The sequence below is a fragment of the Furipterus horrens genome, unplaced genomic scaffold (assembly GCF_987537825.1).
Source record: "Furipterus horrens unplaced genomic scaffold, mFurHor1.1.pri manual_scaffold_3, whole genome shotgun sequence".
NCBI classification, from domain to species: domain Eukaryota; kingdom Metazoa; phylum Chordata; class Mammalia; order Chiroptera; family Furipteridae; genus Furipterus; species Furipterus horrens.
Window position 1 is genome coordinate 9,162,139 of NW_028327173.1, and position 22,158 is coordinate 9,184,296.

At 42.3% G+C, this 22,158-nt stretch overlaps 1 protein-coding gene across 6 annotated transcripts in view; it reads left to right on the top strand.

Moving 5' to 3' along the window:
- LOC150014228 (protein DDI1 homolog 2) overlaps positions 1–21,433 on the top strand; it is a 34,142-nt gene extending 12,709 nt beyond the window's left edge. For 2 of the 6 annotated variants that reach the window (XM_090268641.1, XM_090268643.1), the window contains 6 exons: positions 2,539–2,718; positions 3,018–3,145; positions 5,360–5,488; positions 11,987–12,090; positions 13,671–13,860; positions 18,772–21,433. In XM_090268641.1, coding sequence (XP_090124767.1) covers positions 2,539–2,718; positions 3,018–3,145; positions 5,360–5,488; positions 11,987–12,090; positions 13,671–13,860; positions 18,772–20,657 — 2,617 coding nt within the window. In that variant the 3' untranslated portion in view covers positions 20,658–21,433. Of the gene's footprint in view, positions 1–2,538; positions 2,719–3,017; positions 3,146–5,359; positions 5,489–11,986; positions 12,091–13,670; positions 13,861–16,006; positions 16,070–16,860; positions 16,936–18,771 lie in introns of those variants that run through there. The other 4 variants (XM_090268646.1, XM_090268642.1, XM_090268644.1 and 1 more) reach the window with 4 other exon arrangements.
- Positions 21,434–22,158: the final 725 nt, after the last annotated feature.

The following is a 22,158-nucleotide window of genomic DNA, read 5'->3' on the forward strand; positions in this document are numbered from 1 at the left end:
ACCCGAGGACTAAGCAGAAGCCCCCGATTTTGGTGAGGCTGATTGGACTCTCCTTGGACATAAGTTGTGAGCCCTGATTAAATCCAGGGCTTGAGCATGTTTATATTGGGGGCAGGGGGGGAGCTCTAGACAGATGCAACCTTGTAGTTAGTTGTAAGTCTTTTCCCTTCCATGGTTCTTGTTCTGGCCTCTGGATAAACTGGCTGCTGGACACGTTTCCAGCTCCAACTTTTCAATGCTGTGGTTCTTACCTGTGGGCACATTAAAAATCAGGTTCGAAGCTTTTCAAAATGCAGGTGCTTGGGCAGCGCTCCCAAAGCTGATGAATCCAAGCTGAAGGGGTGGGGCCTGAGCAGGTAAAGGTAACCCCCGTGTAACACAGTTGTTAGGTTCCTAGCGAATGCCATGTTATGCGAATCCGTGTTATACGAAACAGAACTAGTACAAATGGGGTTAGGTTCCAAAAATTTAAAAAACATACTATTATATTTTTATAGTTAAGAGAAATATGTTTATTCAAGCAATTTTCATCACCTGAAAAATTTTAATATATATGTGTAATGTAGCAAAAAGAGTTAAAGTTTTGAAGTATAATTAATACTCCTTGAACAAAATGGGTTTAAAATTCTGATTAATTTAAAAATCCTACAGGCAAATCTGATACAACATACGTACTTGAATGACAAATTTTAAATGAGTTATTTTTTGCTCTTGAAAAGCTTTTATCACGTTCAGTATTGTACGGGGATTTCCCTAATTTTGTGTTACACGGGAGTTTTCCCCAATTCTCTAACCATGTTAGAGCGAAACCGTGTTATAGAAGTACCGCGTTATGCGGGGGATGCCTGTATAGCAATGCTAATGCTGACCTTGGTCACAGTGGTCACAGCCAGATGCTGTTCAGCCAGTCCTTTGAAGAAAAAAGCACCTGCTCCCCCCCACCTGCCCATTCAGTGTCGGTGACACGTGGTGGTGGTTTTAGTGCTAATCAGAAGATCATAAAAGGACCAGTACTGTTAGGGGTTTGTCATCATCTTTTGTACTTAAATGGAGTCTTGGTTGGTCATTATATTACGCTGCCAATTTGGAAGTCAGATAATAGTTTTCTTCTTTCTTATTTCTCTGACTGCATTTGAAATCAGAGAAATGTAAATTGTACGCCAGAATCACTTGACAGCCCTGAGCCATTCACTTGTGTTCTTGTTAAGTGTTCCCATTAACTGTATCAGAAATTTTATGAGAGCTAATGAATATCTCTGAGAAGCATCTCACTAGTTAAGTCTACCCAGAGAAAGAGGAAGATACATGTGCTCTCTGAACAAGACTGCATACTATAAGGGAACCTTATGTAATTCTTGAGAATAATTGGGTTCAACCCAGGAAGCAAGAAGGGTGGGAGGGCGCGTGGTGAGGCACCAGAGCCCAGCCCTGGCCCTGAGCTGTTGGAAGAGTAGAGTGAAATGAGACATATCCGTGGGGCTCGTGTTTCTTCCCAGGGCAGGGGAAAGGGAATGGGGTGATGCAGACAGTCTTTCAAAGGAGAAAACCTAGTGCCTGTAAAAAGAGACCACCTACCAAGCCCAGAACAACCAAGTAACTGGTGTTACCTCAGATTTTTGCTGAAACTTGACCTTGGTTGGCGTCATTGCAATGTCAGGAGGGCACAACTAATTTTAGGGTATTTCTAAATTTAATAATAGAGAAGGAAAGCTGTGTAATTATATCAGATGCCTATTAAAGTTTTGTTGGTTGTGCTGCACCAGTGATTACACAGGGCATGTGTCCGCTGGGGTGTAAGAGTTTACACGTTTGACTAGGTTATACAAGGGAGCCTTTGAGTTTTCTGACAAGTTTAATATTTTAATACAGAATGGTTGGGGGGGCAGAATATCAATTCAGTTGAGCTAGATTATTAATGCATAAAGGACAGTTTAAAGCAAACTTTCCATTAAGGGCAGGAGTGAACATTTTAGGCTTTGCGGGCCGCACTGTCTCTGTGGCCAGCATTTAGTTCTATCAGCGTGGTACGAAACGGCCAGAGATAACGCCAGTATGAAAATGTGGTAGGCTGTGTTCCCATGAACGTTTATTTACACAGATGGGGGGCTGTAGTTTGCCTACCCCTGGTTTGCAGTGTAATTCATCTAAACCTTGGGCCCCGTTCTATTACTGTCTCAGCCTTCCAGTAAGTGACCTAGCCCCTGCCCTAGTTTCCATTAATGTTGGTCGTATTTGGTTATTTTTTTAAAGGGAGGTTAGGAATGGAGACCTGAGATGCTGGAGTAAGCTGGACTCCCTCTTATATGCTTTTCTAATGTAAGACCCGGAATGTTCAATTTTTGGAGAAAGTATTTGATGACCAGGTAAACGATTCATATGTGTGTGTAGTTTTCTAAGTGATAGCTAGCTAGGTAGGTGGATTTTTTTTTTTTTTTTTTTCGTGTTTTTTGGACATTTGCTCTTATGTTGGCGTTGTGAAATAATAGGTGCCTTCTATGTCTCAGCAATCCTGTAACAGGAATTCTCTTCATTTTACAGACTAGACAACCCAGTCTTGGAGGTTAAGAAGCAGCTGCAACACAGGCAGTTAGGACATTGTGTATTATATTTGCAAACGGTTTTTAATACACTGGACACAGGAAATATACCCAGATACGCAGCAAAGCCTCAGTTAAAATGGAGCATTCATGAAGTTCGAACATTGTACAGGATAAAAAGGTTGTGACCCTTACTTTCCAGAAGTTTATTTTCCTGTTTTTGAGCTTGTAAAGGAAACAGACATAGTCATTTTAATGAGAGTAATTTGTATGCCTATAATTTTCTCCTAACTGTATATTTCACTGCCTCCTACTAAATCCCATGCTTCAGGATGCAGCACCAATTTCCATTTCAATGAGTCAGCTGCTAGAGTTAGTGCAGAAGATATGCACCAGTCTGTTTTTAATGTTGTGACTTTGAAACAGATCTCCTGTCATGGCAATAATGCTCTCAGTGTACCTGGTTTTGGTTTGTTACAGGCAACAGAACATTGAGGAAAACATGACGATAGCTATGGAAGAAGCTCCAGAAAGTTTTGGCCAAGTAGTGATGCTTTATATTAACTGCAAAGTGAACGGACATCCTGTGAAAGCCTTTGTTGACTCAGGTGAGGTCTCCATCTTTTGTGTCTTTGTCTCTCCACCCAATGTCCTGACCTGACACAGAGAAGGGGAGACCCTGGTGTCTGTTAAAGGTGGCGCTCGTCCTTTGGACCGCTAACCAACAAACCTGGGGGTTATTATTTCACTCGCTGGTCTTGTCTTGCCTGTAACAGGTTGGTTTCTTTAATTGGTTTTGTATTTGCAGTGTCTCCTTTATCTTCCTGCTTCCCTTTTGGGCATCCTGAATTTCTAGGATGCCCCTAAGGCATTGGGAGTCTTTGGGTTTAGAATAAGGAGCTATAAGAAGGAGCTGTGCAGAGTGCAGGTCAAACAAACATTTCCTCCGATCCAAGCCATCACTGTGCCAGGAGCAGTGAGCAGTGTGGAATATAGGTCATGGTTCTTGCCCTGAAAGAACTTGACAGCCAGGTAAGGAGGCAGGGAATTTTGCACTTGGGGATTCAGATAATCCCTGCGCTAACTGTCGCCTTATCTCGGAGTGACAGGTCTTTGCTGTTTACAACACATAGGTAGCACCATGTGGGTGTGACAGCGGTTGTGTGTCTTAATTCTGGGTATGACATTCTAGAGTAGTGAAAGCTCCTCCTCAAGTAAGTTTTCCACCATTTGTTCATCCACAGATACTGGAGCACATGCTAGGTTTTAGCTGCTGTTAAGAGTTCATGATGAGATGCATACGTTCCTGGGAAAAGTAAACTGGTGATTATTCAGTTTTAAAAATGTCTGTTGAGTGCTGTGTGCAGGGCCTCGTGCTGAGGGCTTGCGGGGTAAGACTGACTGCTTCATGGAGCTCCTGTGAGCCAGGCACCATGCCGATTCATGCTAAATTAACTAAGGGGCTGAATGTCTGTCACCTTGCTCACTTCTTATTTAATGCCCAGAATATGCCCTCTAAACTGTTTTACTATTCTCCCTATTCTCTAGATGAGGAAACTTAGAGTGGGGAAGTCACACTTCCAGGTGTACAGAGTTTGTGAATAGATTTTGGATTCAGGTCCTGGTCCGCTTGAGGCCAGAGCTCTTAACCACCATGGAAAAGTCAGTTGCTTGTCGGATAAACCTAGAAACCGTGTTCTCTCTCTGCCTGGGATGCTCAGGTGTGGCTCCAAAAGAGGGCATTTGCACTGAGCTGCCTCCATGGGCAGAGCTGAGTCTTGAGAAGAGGCAGGAGAACGGTGACAGGGACCCTTCTTGTCCTGTACCTCAGTCACTAGCTTCTGGGGAGTAAAGGGGGGAAGGAGGAAGGAAAGAAAACTGCCTTCCCAAGTTCCCCTTTCCTTCATTATTTCTGGGCCTTCCTGAATCTAACCTTCCTCAAATGCCAAGACCTTCCAGTGCGCATAAAATGTAAGGTGCCTAATGAGTAACAACAGGAAATGTTGAAGTTGAATTTGAGGGGACATCACTGGGAAAGGACAGTCATTTTGGGGGCATGCGGGAGGACCCTTGAGCTGACCCTTAAAGTGGAATTCAGAGAGAGTGAAAGGGCAGAGGGCACTCTACGGGAGGGTCAGGGTGAGTACGAGGCAAGGGAACACATTGCTCCTGGTAAAGTGGAAGGTTTGGAGCCTTGGGGAGGTAAGGCAGGTGTCCGAGTGTTCAGGCTGCCGTAACAGAATGCCGTAAACTGGGTCGCTTATAACAACGGATGAGAGGGGTGTGTCCCCCCGCAGGCCAGCTCACACTGTGGGTGAGTGCCTGTCACTGCAAGAGAAAGACCCTCACTGCCTGCTTCCTGGAAGGGAAGGGGTCTGATTGTTGGAGCAGACAATGGGAGTTCACTTCCAGTTTTTGGAAAGACTGTGATGAATTTTTTTAACCGGTAAAATAGTGTCCCAAAGTTGGAAGGAAAAATAACTTGGTGAGTTGTTTAAAGAGAGACTGAAAATAGATCAGAATGGAAAGTAGCATTTAGTGAGCATTTCCATCTGTAGACAGTTTGACTTTTTGGAAGTCCTTTCCAGGTAGTTTTGCTTTCCCTCAATGTCAAGTTTCTGCTCTATGTTTTAGATTCCATTGTGGAACTGAAAGGTGAACTAAGCATAGCAGGAAACCGCCAGGTAGTAACAATGTTACCCAGAGGGAGCCTGGGGTATACGTGCTTTCTGCCCTGTTCTTAATGCTGCATTTTTTTTTTTTTTTTCTTACCACAAACATGGATTTTGTCTTTATTTTCTGATATTTCCCTCCACCTTCAGGTGCCCAGATGACTATTATGAGCCAAGCGTGTGCAGAGAGGTGCAACATAATGAGGCTGGTGGACCGCCGGTGGGCCGGGATCGCCAAAGGAGTGGGCACCCAGAAGATCATTGGAAGGGTACATCTAGGTGAGCAAAAGGCACTGGGAGTCTTTGTAGGATCACAGATTTAAATTTTTCTCTCTTGGAGACAGGTACACCTGATCCAGCGAGGCTTAGCCCTAGGAATTGAAACTCCCTGTTGAAGTCACATATATGTGCATGTTTTAGCTGGAGACAAAAAACATCAGTCCCCTGTCTCCTGTTTTCTGCTCCTTATAGATTTAATTCCTTTCAGCTAATTTAGCAGATTTCTGTTGGTACTTGACATTTCCAAATAACGTGTTTATAGGGCTGTTTACTGTTCTGACTATATGAATACTATTGAGAGCGTAGCCATCTAATTGAAAATAAGTGCTTTCCTTTTCTTGTAATTAATAATTGTCTTTCCCCCCATTGGATTTTTTGTGCGTTACCATCCCAGACACCTAGCTGTGTAAATCTCCTTAGTACATTCCATCCCAGTGAAGATGCTTCTTCCAAAGCCTGGACTGTCAAGGCTGCTTCATGGCTGCTGTTTGGAATCTCCCTTGACTGTGTGTCTGAGGGTTTCTTTTCCCTTGGTCTGATGCTGGACTATAGGAATCGCTTGTCTTCCTCCTTTTATTTTGCTCCTCAGTTTATGAGAGCATGTCTTCCAGTAACTTGTCAGAACCTGTCTTTTTTCCTCTACATTACACCAGTCTGGCTAAGTTGGAAATCATTTTCCTTCACAATTTTTGACAGTATTGCTGTGGAAAAGCTGGCCACTGTTCTGATTCTTGATACTTTATGTGGAAGACTTTCATTTCTGAAGGTTGTGGAATCTTTCTTTTGACCTCAGTGTTTTGAATTTTCAGAATGATGTACTTGGGTATAGTTTCTTTTCACTCACTGGACTGGGTGCTGTTCAAGCCTCAAACATGATTTTGAGGATGATTTCCTCCTTTCTAGGGTTTCTCTTACTCCGGGAGGGTAATCTTCTATCCCGGTTTTGTGTTTTTCATTGTGTTCTGGGGGTGTGGGGGGAGGGTTGGTGAGATTTCCTCAACTTTGCTTGCAACCTTTCTGTGATGTTTTGTACTTTTTTTTTTTTTTTGTCTTTCGTGTTAAATGGCTTTCTCAAGTGTCTGGTGGTCCTTGGCATCTACTCATATTGAAGAGTGGGACACCAAAAGGCTGTTTGGAAGGTTCCTTGGGTGGGCAGCCATGGCGGTTGTGAACAGGAAGCTGGGAGGGAGAAAAAGGCTCGTGTCCCAGCGAGCTTTCACTTGCCCCCTTGGTTTTGGTGAGGTGCTTGTGGCGGTGCCCCTGTCTTCCTTCACCCTCTTGAGAAAAAACCCTCCAGTCTGCTGCTGAGATAGAGGGAGGGAGGTGCTCACCTGGCCGAGCGGAGTGCAGGAGAGGCAGCCCCAGACCCCAGTGGGCCTGCGTAGGCCTCCAGCCAGCCTCGCTGCTTCGGCCCTGCCTCTGCCCCCGTCTTCAAAGGCACTTGTTTCAAACGCTTCACCAGCCTCTGGGCACTTCTGTGATAGTACCTGGGTTGCTCATTAGTTTTTCTTACTGTCATCTACTTTCTAGTTCCCAGATTGTGTTATACTTGTCTCTTCCATTATTTTTCATCTTGGTGATTTTACCTGTTTTAAAAAAAAAAAAGGTTTTGGACTTCGGCCAAGATGGAGGCATAGATAGACAAGCTTTACCTCCTCCCACCACCATAAGGATTACATCTAGCTCAAGACAAAAACAACCAAAAATACCAGAAAATCAAACTGCATGGAAGTCCAATAAACAGAGATATAAAGAAGAAATACTCAGACAGGTAGGAGGGGCGGAGCTGGGGCGGAGAGCGCGCTGTGGCGGCATCTGCAGGCCAGCAGAGAGACCAGTCACGCATTATAAAAGCCAGGAGGGACACCTGGGGAGCGACCTAGTCCCAGGCCAGGCCACGCAGCTCACAGTCCCAGCGCCAGGAAAGTAAACCCTCGTTGCTTCTGGCTGAGAAAACCAGTGGGGGCTGGGGCGGCAGAAGAAACTGCCCGTGTCTCATGAGAGTTTGTTTAGAGGCCCCCAGTCCTAGGACGTCCGCAAACCCATGCACGCTGATAATGGTCACAAGGGCAACAGCTAGAGGGGCACCAGTTGCATGTGGAAAGCAGATGAAGTGACAGAAAGGGGGCGAGTACTGAGCAAGCGGCATTGTCCCCTTTCTGACCCCTCCCCCACATAGTGCCACAAGGTGGTGAAATGGGTTGCACTGCACTGACAAATACCTAAGGCTCCTCCCATTATAAAGTAACAGGAGCGACAGCTCTACGTAAGACACAGAGGAAAACACAGGAGTCTCTCAAATTGAGGAGACAGAGAAGTATGGCCCAAAGAGGGAGCAGATCAAGGCTCCAGTGGGAGAACTAAGTGATGAGAAGATAGCCAACCTCACAGATGAGGAGATAGGCAACCTAACAAACGCAGAATTCAAAACACTGGTGATAACAATGCTCGGAGTCTTGACAGTCATGATTGAGTACAGCAAACATATAAAGGAAGAAGTGAAGGCTACATTAAGTGAAATGAAGAAAAATCCACACTTAACTGATGGTGAAGGGAATATAGGAAGAAATATAAACAGTCAACCAGTACAGAATTAAAAAGCAAGAATTAAAAAAGATGAGAGGCTTGGGAACCTCTGGAACAACTTTAAATGTGCCAACATCTGAATCATAGGGGTGCCAAAAGGAGAAGGAGAAGAGGAAGAGCAAGAAATTGAAATCTTTGAAAAAAATAATGAAGGAAAACTTCCCTAATTTGGAGGAGGTAATAGACATACAAGTCAAGGAAGCACAGAGTCCCAAACAAGCTAGACCCACGGAGGACCACACCAAGACACATCATCATTAATATGCCAAAGGTTAAAGATAAAGAGAGAATCTTAAAAGCAGCAAGAGAAAAGAAGAGTTACCTACAAAGGAGTTCCCAAGAAGTATTCAAAGTGATGAAAAGCAAGGACCTACAACCAAGATTACTCCATCCAGCAAAGCTATCATTTGGAATGAAAGGGCAGATGAAGTGCTTCCCAGACAAGTTAAAGCTAAAGGAGTTCACCATCACCAAGCCATTATTGTATGAAATGTTAAAGGGATACATTTAAGAAAAAGAAAATTAAAAATATGAACAGTAAAAGGACGGCAAACTCATAATTATCAACGATGAATTAAAAAACAAACTAAAATAGGAACCGAACCATAGATATAGAGGTGATATGGAAGGTTGTCAGTGGGGAGGGAGAGGGGAAGAATAGGGGAAAAGGTGCAGAAATCAAGAAGCATAACTGGTAGGTACAAAATAAACTGGGACATTAAGAATAGTATAGGAAATGGAGAAGCCAAAGAACTTACATGCATGTCCCATGGGCATGAACTAAGGGAGGGGTAGGATTACTGGGCGGAAGGAAGGTACCAGGCAGTGGGAGGCAAAGGGGAAAAAATCGGCACAGCTCTAATAGCATAATCAATAAAATATACTTTTAAAAAAAAAAGTGTTTTTTTTTTTCTGATTTTTATAAGGAGTAAGTGGAGACATATATGTGTTTAATCCTTCATCTCACATCAAAATTGTTCTTTTTGTTTTTTTTTTATTTCATAGATGCTCGTTGTAGAGAATTTCAAAAGTATAGAAATGAGAAAACAAGCTAAAATACCTTAAATCCTTTTATGTTAGGATCAGCCATTAATGGCATTTAAACATACTTCTTTTCAGCCTTGTCTCCATGCTTTTTTTTTTTTTCTTGTAAAAGGTAGTCATATGATGTACAGAATTTTATACTCTGCTTTGTAATATTTTCCAAGTGTTATTGTAAATTTCATGAGCATCATATCAATAAATCAGTAACAATCTGTTGTATAGATTCAGTGGTCAGCTTGGGGGATATATTTTTTCCCCAATATTTTGTCACTGACATGGCAGTAGCTTTCTGTGTAGTTTTATGTACGCTGTTTATTTTTTCCCTTAAGATTCCTCTAAGTACCAAATCAAAGGTCATGGATACTTAAGACTCTTGATATTGCTAACTGGTACCAATTTGCTTTTTGTAGTACTGAATACATATTCATCTCAACGTCCTTGTACAATCAAGTATTATTAGTTTTTATTCCTTTAATTTGTAGATAAAGCAGTTTTTATATACTACCTTACTCTCATATACTTTCCCACACATAGTAGGACTCAAATTGAGTAGGACTACCACAAACTGGTTACTTCTGAGTCTGAGGCCTTAGTCTTTTCATGGTTTTTAAGTTAGAAGCTAATAGGAAGAGGCGAAGTAATCCCAGTCCCTTGTGTCCTTCCTTGTGGATGGACAGTTGTGCTACTTTGCAACTTTGGCTCTGATCAGCGTGAAGAAAACCATAAAACAAGGAGAGCTGTGCTGTGGATAGGAAGACTCCCATCTGTTGAGGATGATAATTCTCCCACATTTATCAACAAAATCCTTGTTAAAAGCATCAACATCTGCCTGAGAGGTGTGATGTGCTAATTTTAAATTTTCCATGGGCTCCTTACATCACACACACACATCATTTAAAGGTTGGTTAAAGGCCTGGATGTGGAAGCAAAGTCAGAGCTTTTAGAAGAAAATACAGGAGGATATCTTGCACAGGAAAGGGGTTCTCTCTAAAATAGGAAGGAAATTATTTGATAAATTCAACCTTATTAACACGTTGTGTACCGGGGAATTTAAGTGCCTTTTAGAAATGACGAGAATTCTCGCCACCCGTACTCAGTATGTCAAGATGAACCTTTCATCAAAAAACATCATAAAAAAGTGAACAAACAAACTAGGAGGGGTTTTTTTTTTTTTTTTAAGTAAGGTGTAACTAATAAGACTCATATTCAGAAAATACAATATTCAGAATATACACATATTGTGTGTTTGTATATCCTCCAACTCAGTAAGAAAGACTAAAAATATTATATAAGTACTTTGAGAGGGAACCCAAACAGTTAATAAGTCAATGAAAAGTTGCTTAAGTTCATTATTAACCAGGGAAATGGAAAATCATTGTCAGATTAGCAGGGTTTTTAATCTAATTATATTGCGTGTTGGTGAGAATGTGGAGCAATGGGAGCTTTCATGGACTGCTGGGAACGTTTTAGAAAACAATTCAACATCACCAAGCAAAGTTGAGCATAAAATCCTCTAGAAGCCTATAGTTCCACTTCTTAGGTTGTACCTTAGAAGGACTTGCGGCACTCCAGGAGACAGCGCAGGAGTGTTCACATCAGCGCTGCGGTGACGGCAGAAACTGGAAGCATCCCAGAAAGTCCTGTGACGGTGGAATGGGTACATCAGTTCTGGTGTCTAAGGGGTGATGTACAGCCAGTGACGTAGTTATGTGCATTCTACAGGGTAAAAACAAAACTAAACAATATGTTGCTTAGAAACCATACAAAGCTGATAAGAAGTCTAAGAAGTGCTGGGATTAACAAAACCCAGGGAAGGTAGGGGCAGGAGGAAGCTGTGATCTGTAGGACATATGGACACTTACTGTTCTCTGTTTCTTAACTGGGGGAGAGGTGTGTGGGTGTTCGTTTTATTATGCTTTATACAGTGCATATATCTCATACCCTCCTGCTTATAATATGCATGTTAGGCAAGGGGAGTAATTGATGGAAGAGTCGGGGCAGGAGGCTCCAAGCAAACCCAGGCCTTGGTGGTGTCTTTGGTTTGGCAAATAGAGGCTTGATTCTAACAGGCAGTAATCAACAGTTTACGTTTTTGGAGGCTAATTTAAAAGGTTTCAAGTGTACAGATTGTATTTCCCTTTCAGAAAACTTTTGAAGATTTTATTTACTTTTAGAGACGGAAAGGGAGGGGCACAGAGAGGGAGAGACACATCTATCGGTTGCCTCTTGCACTCCCCCAACCAGGGACCTGGCCCGCAACGCAGGCACGTGCCCTGACTGGGAATCAAACCAGTGTCCTTTCGGTTTGCAGGGCATCCTTTGGTTTGCAGGCCAGCACTCAATCCACTGAGCCACACCAGCCAGGGCTAGAAAACTTTTTGTAAGTGTATAGGAAGTGGGAGGTTTATTGGAGGAATTGGTCTTCCTTTATACTTTTTTTTTCTTTTTTAATACACTTTACCAGCTGGTGCTTTCATTGGCGTTTGTTTGTTTTGTTTGTTTAAGACTATTTATTTTTAGAGGGAGAGAGAGGAAGCGTAACATTACTGTGTGGTTGCCTCTTGGGTGCCCCCAACTGGGGACCTGACCTGCAACCCAGGCGTGTGCCCTGACTGGGACTTGGAACCGGTGACTTTTTGGTTCTCAGACCAGCGCTCAGTCTACTGAGTCACACCAGCCAGGGCTTCGTTGGCTTTTAAAACTCATTATTAGTTGTAGAGGATTTTCTTTTTATACTTCACCTCTTTGCATGCTTTGCCTGGCTTTTCACTGATTGTGAGAAGCAAGGCATAGGATGATAAATAACACTTCCAAAGTTTGTGTTGGGCTTTTGAAGCAAAAATCAGTAACCTCTTCATGTGCTTTTAGCTCAGGTTCAAATCGAAGGGGATTTCCTGGCGTGTTCCTTTTCTATACTTGAGGAGCAGCCCATGGACATGCTTTTGGGACTGGACATGCTGAAACGACATCAGGTAATTGAGCGTCCCTTGCTTTTTGCATTGGCTTTTTGTATGTTACCTGGTTATTGGTGCATCATTTCTCTTGGCTGTGTCCACTGGAAAACTAAGAAGTGTGACTCTTCAAACCTGGAAAGGCACTTAAGTGATGATGATGTCATACAAAGTTTGAAATTATGTGTAAGTAGAAATAGAATCTTTAGTGAAATCTCTCTGAGTCTTAAGTCTTTTCACCTGTTTTGAGATTAAATCGGGCCGTGGTTCCCTTGTGTAATTTTTAGTTTCTGACTAAAACTCAAGTAATTTTTTGATGGGTTTGTAGGGACGTATAGGTAACACAATGATGATTTTATGCAAGTGTTTGTTTAATAAGTTCTCAGTAGCTGGGCAACAAGACTTGGGGAAGAGCTTCAGGATTAAGGGAGAAGGTATACATATAAGATGTTGGGAATAGAAATATTTACTGCATGGAGAATGTTTTATAACTAGATTCATTTGCAGTAATATTTATAGTTCTCTGCAGCCTAATAATTTGTTGATAGATAAACAATTCTCAATGAAGAAGCAATTAGTGTCCACTGGGCAGTAAAATTTTTCACAAGTTCATATTTAGTCAGTATTTTTATGTCATTAATACTCTTTAAATTTTTTAATACTATATTTCCATAAAATATATATTGCTTTGAATCAAGGTGCAGAATCTTGAGTAGAAGGAATGCGTTAATGCCTATATAAATAAAACCTACTTTATTGTCACTATCTTTCCTTATTTTTTTAGTCATGGTATATACCAGGAGTCTCCAGCTTTACAGATAAAAAGCATATATGTGGGTAACTGTCACATATTAATTACGAAAATACACAGAAAAGTATAAAATAAAGAATAGTTTTATAGCCCTGGCTGGCATGACTCTGAATTGAGCGCTGGCCTGTGAACCCTGGGGTCCGCCGATTCGATTCCCAGTCCAGGCACATGCCCGGGTTGTGGGCCGGGTCCTTAGTTAGGGGTGTGCAAGAAGGAACTGATCAGTGTATCTGTCGCACATCAGTGTTTCCCTCCCTCATTCTCCCACCCTTCTCCTTCCTAAAAAATAAAATCCTAAAAAAAAAAAATTTTATAGAGATTGCCTTGCCTACATACCATTTTTTGGAGAATATTAGTACAGAGTTTAAATATAATCTGTACTTACACAAAAAACAAAAGGCAAGATGTAAAATTATATAAATGGTACGTCTCGGTTTTGTAACAAAAAGTCACTTATATGTTTGTAAAAGGTAGGGCCACTGATTATGTCTGGGTTTTTTCAAATTTTGCACAATGAACACATGTTACATTTGAACTTCGAAATGAACATACACTGTTTTAGACTGTGTTAGACAAATAAGTTTAAACTATCATATAGAGATAACATATAAATTTTAAATATTAAACATTCTAAATTAACAGTGTCACCTAGGTTAAAGTTTAAATACTTTTAGGTAAAGTTGTTTTGAACCATCTCTGTCAGTGTTTCTCTTTGTGAATGGAGTTTTAAATTCAGGGTCATAATTTTTTATCTGCTATCATTCACTGGTCTTTGATTTCTTCTTCTAAGTGTTCCATTGACCTCAAGAAAAACGTACTCGTGATCGGCACCACAGGCTCACAGACCACCTTCCTTCCCGAGGGAGAGTTACCGGAGTGTGCCCGCTTGGCGTATGGGGCCGGGCGAGAGGAGGTGAGACCAGAAGAGATTGCAGACCGAGAACTAGCAGAAGCCCTTCAAAAATCCGTACAGGATGCAGGTATTTGCAGTGGCCGGGTTCTGGAATGACTCTTATTACTGGTGGGTGAGCCAGGGAAGTTGGAGCTTTGGAAGGGGTAGGGACCTTCCCAACTCGTCATCAGTCTCATCGTCCTGTCAGATGTGTTCCTGTCCTCTTACTGCCTCCTTCCGTCTCGAAGTCAGCAGAGAAAGCATGGTGTTTCAGCAGATGAAGAAACAGCAGTCCGTTGCTGTGTGCAAGATAGATTGGGGAGTTGTTTGCTTAGGCACAACAGTTAGCAGATAACTTGGAGTTCATCAGTATTTCCCTGAAATTTTCCTTTGTTTTTCTTAGGCCCGTTTATTTTAAAGAGGAGCATTGCCTCTGTGACTAAGCAGCCCAAACCTTACTAATATCTATGGAAAGTGCTGCCACCAAAGGCAGAGGAACATTAATCAAAATACATTGTTTATGCTATTAATGAGGTCACAGTAGTGTGTCATTGGGCCAGATCAGAACCGTATGTGAGCTTTTGAAATGAAGCTACCCTAATACTTCTAATTCTGAATTGTTGTAGCTTATTTCAGTCTAAAACCTCAAGTTTCTGGGTAAAATGGAGGGACATGGTTTTGCTGAAATCCCACTTCCATGGGTAATTTTATCCTGTCTTCCAGAACAATGAGTCTGGGATGCATTTTCTAGAAACTGAAGAGAATTTTAAGTTTGGGTTATTTTAAAGTCTTGAGCTGTAGTTATTCATCAGTGACTAACATCACACGTCGTGTTTTCTGATATAATGAAGGGGACTGGAACAAGTCAGACCATAGCTTGCTTCTGAAGACAGAAAAGACAGGAGCTTTAAAAATAAGCAGCTGGATTTTGCCAGTGTGTTTTTTTTTATGGCTAGAGAACATCCAGTGGGTCAGCCTTGTGCCTCTTCAGAACGGGCATGGATAGCAGGTGGAGGCTTCCAAGCTGGTCTTGTTCACAGTCTTCTCCTCCACCTCGTAGCTCAGTTTTACAAATAAAGTACAGTGTTGAACATAACTATTTTGTAGGAAGGGGAGAATTTTGATCAACCAGACAGAGGATGAATTCATAGTATTAATCTTCCCTGCAATGCAGGCTTGAGTGAGTTTGGCATACCTACTTAGAAGGTTTTACATTTTCTTAGTAACTTGTCAGCTTAGTCATAATACTATGTATTAGTAATAAAATAGGATATATTATCATTTTGTGAAACAGTTTTGGTGGGTTTTTTTTTTTTTTTTTTTTTTTTTTTTTTTAAGAAACACTAGCTGCTGGTGTTTCTTAAAAAAGAAGTTACTAATAACAATTACTGTCTTTGGGTAATTGCCTTATTTCAAACGTTTAGGAGATTAAAATAGAAACCACAGATTTTTTAGGCATACGAAGGAGGTGTACCAGTTATAAAAGATTAAAAATGACTCTTAACTCGTGTGACCTTTTGTACTGACACTGTATTGGCTGTGCTGATTTTGGTAATGTTTAAATAATGAAATAATTCTACGACATCAGGTTCTATTAGTTTGGAACACTGACTTCCCAGTATCATCAAAATCAAAACTCTGGACATAGTAGGTGAAAGAAAGTATTTTTGCTAAAAAATGTTTCTTTGGTAGCTACTCCATACCAAAGTATCTTTATCTTTTCTATCAGTTGAAAAATAATTCAGAATAGGAGCTATATCTAATATGTTTTCTAAAAGCTGATTAAAAGATAAAGAAGTTAAGCCAGGACAGATAATAAGGTTGGTTGTGTTTCTTCTAAAAATAAATCTCAACCGAGAAAGAAATTTGGAAAGTGACTGTTACGTGTGCTCACTTACTCCATAAGAAGGTGTGCGTGTCACATAGTTCTGTCTGTGGGCCTACTTTTTTTCACCTGTCTCATGTGTCTGCCCATGAGTTCTCTGTGTGTGAAATTAATTTCTTTCCAAGTTTTATTAAAAATCTGTTGAAGGTGACACATCACTTTATGTATTGTGAGAGAATTAAAGCAACCAACAAATCCTTAAATGTCCAAACTACAGAAACATTCCCCAGCTTTGACTCTGCCAGTTCCTGATATTAAAGATGGCAAAGGAGTGGAGACTATAACCCTGCATGCTGTGTGGTTTGCATTGTTAACCCGAGTTTGCTTGTCTGTTTCCTAATTCAAACAGAGCGTCCGAAGCCATGATGCATGTAGTGTGTGTGTGCTGCAGCTGGAGTGGGCCCCAGAACAGGTATTTATAGATACTGCATTCAGCCTTCCGTCCAGTCGTCCTCCGTGGTCTGTATCTGCAGCAGTTTTGGAACTTAGTGTCCTTCATTCGCCATTTCACCTGGTTTAATCTGGTTACAACTAGCCTGCATGTTCATATGGTGGCATTACAGATCCACATCGAAGCATAGTTTATTATTTAAAAATTTCTCAATTCTTAGAATAGCCCAAGGGTGGGAAATCACAGTGAAAACAGTGTCCATCTGGCCATTGTGCATATCAACTCAAGAGCAGCGTCATAGCCTTCTGTTGTTGGCAATGACGAGGCTGTCAGAAATGTCCTAAGTCCCTTTCTTCTGAAAAACTGCACACAGCTACCTAGAATTACCGAGGAGCAGAAATTTTCATTCTGTTGAGGAGGAAATGGGTACAGGCCAGGTGACCTGTCCAGGGTCATGGAGTCAGTAGTAAAGGTCGGACGGAAGTTTTTCTCTCCAGCAACAAGAGCTGAGACCGTGTCTGCCTCGCCCCCTGGCCTGCCTGGTCTCCTCGCTCTGCTCCTCTTCCCCTGCAGTGCAGACACGGTCGTCATCAGCCTGAGTGTATTGGCTGGTGCATCAAGAGGAGAAGTGGTCTTTCAAACTAGCAACCTGGGGCTTTATAGCGGTTTGCAGGCTGGTTGTAATTAGATACATAGAATTTAATTTCTTCTTTCCTTTTCTTGTAAGGATGGGTTGAAAGCAGGCATAGTTTAATTATTCTTAATATCCATTGTCCTCCTCGTCTTCTCCTATCCTACGGTACTGACCCAGCCCTCCCCTGCATTTAGGACTTAGGCCAGTGAAACTGACCATCTCAGCTACAGGAGGACTATATGCTGCCTTCATAGTGAGTACAAAATACATTCAGGCCGTGTTCACCTTGACCTCACCCAGTTCTTAAAATTGTCATACCAGTTGCCAGAAGGCCATTATCATACTGTCCTTCCCACCCCCACCCCCTGCTGCTAACGTGATAATTTCACTACAGTGTGTTTTTCTCTTCACATTAACTCAATATTGACTCTCAGATTCAGCCTGAGAGATTGATTAAAAGAAACAAAAAAACTAATAACTGTGTTTTTAGACTCTTAATGGATATAGTTTGCACTGAGAAAAATGCTGTTTTCCTGTTTACCCCTCAACTGTAAGTAGGATCATTTCATAAGAAGTCAGTAACTTCCTTACATAGCTTTATCTTTTCATGCTGTTAACCAGTGTTGGATTAAAATGATCTAGAGCCATGTGAGTTGTAACTGTATTGCTTCATGACTTAAAGAGTCAAGATCAAGCCCCCACTTTGGATGCTGATGTTCAGCACAAAGCAGTTGAGTTGCAGCTGCCCTAATAGTAGATCTTACTGTGAAGTCATTTTTGTTACCCATCTCTGACTTTTAAAGATCTTACAGGAATTGCATAGAGGTTAGTTGTTGGTTTTTTTTAAATATGCTTATTGATTTGAGAGAGAGAGAAACATTAGTGTAAGAGAGAAATATTAGTTGGTTGCCTCCCATACACACCCCTATCGGGGATCAAACCTGCAACCTAGGTATGTGCCCCGACCTGGAATCGAACCCCCAACCTTCTGGTGTACAGAATGGTGCTCCAATTGGCCAGGGCCATAGAGGTCGGTTTTAAACTGGATCAGTGGCAAACAGAGAGTTAGAACTGATGTTTAATGACATGTTTACAGTGGGTTGATGTTTTACCCTGCCATCTTATGTGACAGGTCAGAAAGTTGCAATGGATCTAAATCGTCATTGCTATGGAAAAATTGTCTCCCTCCACTGCCCACACTACCCCCCAGCCCCCATGGCCCTGCCCTTAAAATACTTAACTGTTCTTATATAGTTGTACTGTATTAGTGTGATAAAGTAACTGATAATCTTTTTTAAAGTTGCATTATTTGGTAAAATGATGGTTGGAATTTAATCTGTTTGTTCTTTAGCTTTACTTTTGTTCTCAGAGTCAGTACTTGCATAGTTTTGTCATCATTTCGGGGAAGTTTGGATAGAAACAGAATATCTCCTTCTGTGTTTTGGAGATACCCGAGCATTACATTCCTCTTCCTCTTTGTGATTCCTGCTCTATCCCACATATAGGTGGTCTTAGACGTCTTGCTTATAACCTCAGTGTTTACACTTGAAACATTAAAAATGTGCAGGCATCCGAGAGTCATTCCAATACAGAAAGCTCCTGAATTTATAATGCACTTAAGAATCACCCAAGGACCTTATTGAAAATGCAGGTTCCTAGGTTTACTGCCAAGGTTGGTGTCCCAGAACCTGTGTGCTTTATAAACATCCCAGGTGATTGCAGGACGAGTGGTGGCAAGCACACACTGGGGACTTATTCTCGGGTTCTGAACTCACTAAGAATAAAGATACGTAATGTCCTTCAGTCTGGAGCACTAACCCAGGCATCATGTGGGTGTTTATGAGGGATCCTTAGAATATCCAATTACAATATGCATGTTTTATTAAGGACATGCCTGCCTCTTATTTTGATGCTGTGATGTCAAATCGTCTACCACAGTGGGACCGGTTTTTGTATAAGTCTGTGAATACAAGCAAACCCAAGTGTAAGGACCTGATTAAGTTCTGTCCTGTCTAGATTTGTATCCTCTGATAATTTTGTGACCTTCGCAACCTGTTAATCTGTGTTCCTTTCCCTTTGTCACATACAGAGAAAAGCAGTGAAGAAACTACCTCACTGGGAATGTCATCATTACCAACTTCAGATGGGTTCACCCGGCTGGCCCGTCCTTCAGGACAGAGTCCTGAGATTGGTGATCCTGCGGGTCTTGCTCACTCTGTCCCTGCTTCAGTCTGCCCTGTCAAGCCCAGTGACCCAGACAGCATCGGACCTAAAGCTGGGAAGACCTCGAATTCCGCTGAATTCCCAATAACCTCTGAAAAGAAAGAACATCTTCCCCCACAGGATCTCGCTGCTCGAGCTCCTTCAGCAGACAGTGCTCCGGCAGCCCAGCATCCAGCCACGCCTTTGCATAATTCACCCGGAGAAGCCACTGTCACCGATCATCTGGAGAAACCTGCTGAAAGAAGCACCCAGGGCCTCCAGTCTCATCTCCACACAAGACAGGAAGTATCTGTCACAACTGCTACGACACAAGAAGCACAGAGGTTTCTAGGTGGGAAAGGCTGGCATCCGGAGTGTCAGAATCTGAGTCAAGCGACTGGCCTTCAGCAGCACGAGGAACCAGGGAGTGAACAGCATGAGGTTGTACCGCAGAATATGCCACATGACCAAGAACATCTTTGTGTCACAGGGGACCTTGAACTTCCTGGGAAAAGGCAACAGCATCAACCAGAAAGCGTTGATGTGGAAGCTACAATGCAAGAAGACAGGCCGCAGCAGAATATGGACCTTCCGTGGACCCAGAGAAGCAGTCTGCCTTCAGAATGCTGTGACTGCGAAAATTCCGAAACACGCATGGAAGTGGGTGCAGGTGAACGGTCCCTAGTTGCTGTGCCTAATTCAGCAGGTGGTCAGAGCGCCAGCATCCGGGACATCAGTGCGTCTACTGTCACCTTGGATAATCCCCCGATGGAAGTGGAAACATCAAAATGTGACCCTTCATCTGAAATGTTGAGTAATTTCCTTTCCACTCAGGATTTACACCTCCCAGGAAGTAATGTGGAAATGTCTGGAACAAATAAAGACTGTGGGAACGGCTCCCCCTCTGTAAGCCTGTGTGGCAGTTGTCAGCCCTGTATGCAGGCAGCAGAGGGATCTTGCTCATCTGTAACAGCAGCCTTGAAGGAACTTCATGGACTTCTGGTCACTAGTAATAAACCAGCTTCAGAAAATATATCTGAAGAAGTTATCTGTCAATCAAAAACAGTAACTGAGGGCCACATAGGTTTTGGGATCCTTTCTGAAAGATGGATCCAAAATGATCAGCTTACAGCTACCCAGAATGAACAGTGTTCACAAGTCTCCTTCCATCAGGCCGTGGCTGCGTCAGTGAAGACAGAAAAATTAACAGACCCTTCAACTGGCGCTGGAATAGGAGATGCAGAAAATATTAACTTCAGGGGTCCAGGCGATGGCCTATTAACTGATAAGGAAGATGTCCCCAAGTCTAAGGAACCAATCAATGAGCGCAGTTCTGTAACTCTAGTTTCAGATAAAACATCTAATCAATTACACTGCACCTTAGGTGTAGAAATTTCACCCAGACTTCTATCAGGTGAGGAGGAGGCACTTAGTCAGACTTCGGAGCCAAGTAAGGCCTTGTCATCAGATTTCATATTGATTAAAGATTTGAGTCAGGGCACACAGAGTCCAGTGACAGACAGGCCTGAGACCAGAGAAGATGTCTGTCCTGAAGCTACAGAGCCTCTTCTTGAATTTGAACCACCTACCAGCTGTCCATCATCAAGTCCCTCCATTCTTCCACCATTTGTTTTTCCTGCTGCAGACATTGACCGGATTCTCCATGCTGGCTTTACCTTGCAGGAAGCTCTTGGGGCTTTGCATCGGGTTGATGGAAATGCAGACCTTGCACTTCTTATTTTGCTAGCAAAGAACATTGTAGTTCCTACATAACCATGGAAAAGTGGGCTAGACCGTACTCCATTCCCTAAAAGTAAAAAGCTATAAATACACACACACACACACACACACACACACACTCACCACATAGACAGTATATGTAGAAATCTGCAAGCAGAATGTTGAGCCAGATTTTTTTTAAAGATTTTTTTCAGCCAAAGTAATTTATGATCTCTTGTCTGATGATTTTGTCTAATCTATTTGTTAAAATTTGGGCCTTTTTAAATGTATTGGCAGTATGTGCATATGAAAGCTTTTTATTCTCATTAAGATGATGTATTCTGGAATAAATGGTCGGTGTTGTGTCTAGCATACCACTTCAGAATGAGAGTGAATGCTTAGAGGAGCAGAAGCCCTGAGAAATCTCTCCCCCCATGCAGCTAAGAGCAGATCAAGTTCACATTTAGGCTGTGTCTGCTCTAGCCAAGTTATGGCTCATTGGTTCAATTGTCAATTTACAGATTTCGGACCATATGGTTTGGGTGTTCAGAACTCTCCTCAGTGCTCTGTGTGTTATGATTCAAGAATTATAACAAGAAATTGAAGAATAATTGAACAGTATCTCCTAGCATGCTATGTTACTATTCACATGATTAGGATTTGACATTTTAAAGGGATGAAGCAGGAGGGTTTAACACTTGGGTTACTTTGTACATCACAGGCTGCTGCATGGATTGCCACATGTCTTGGACGGGATATTATGGGGGGATTAACATAAGAGTGAAACATGGTGCTACCCAGATTAAAAAAAAAACAGACCTGCAATCCCATTTACAGATGTCTTGGTGATGTTTCAAGAACTGTGAGTGAAAAATAATGACCTAAACACTGGGATTTCCTGCAGAGGGGGTTTGCTAGCATCTCACTGGTCACACCTCAACCCTTAATGACTGCTCGTGATCTGCAGTTCAGCTGATGGGCTGTTGGCCAGCAATTCATTTCCCTTCTGAACTCCTCTTCCGCTAGGGAGTTCCCCTAAAGCTCGGTCTGAGCTGTGGTCTGAGTGAAACACTGAAGCGTGAACTGTGTCACTGGTTCGTCCTGGTGCTGAGAGTGGCCGGTCTGTTTGCCGAGTGTGCTTCATGGCAAGGGCACTAGTCATTGCCGTTGGACTCAAGTGGCCTTGGTAGTGTGTTCCATCCCTTTTCCTCCCTCAGGAGTTCCCGTTCTAGGCAAAAATCCGGCATGTCTGTGTTCACCGTGTCAAGGTAGAGCGGGGCACAGTATATTGGTGTATTTATTGTGGCCTTTTTAAATATGAGGACTGGCCCCTGGAAGTCATTGTCCTGTGGGCCCCACTGTGTAGTTATCCTAGTGGGTAGGTTTTACATCGTCCCCGCCCCCAGGAGGCGAGGGGGACCACTTCCTTAGGTACCTAGTGGGAATCTGAAATACTGGTTTTAAAATTGAAAAGCATTTTGAGCATGATAATTCCCAGTTCCGGGTTACAGCTTGCAATGTATTTGAAACAGAACCTTTCAGACACTGGTTTGTG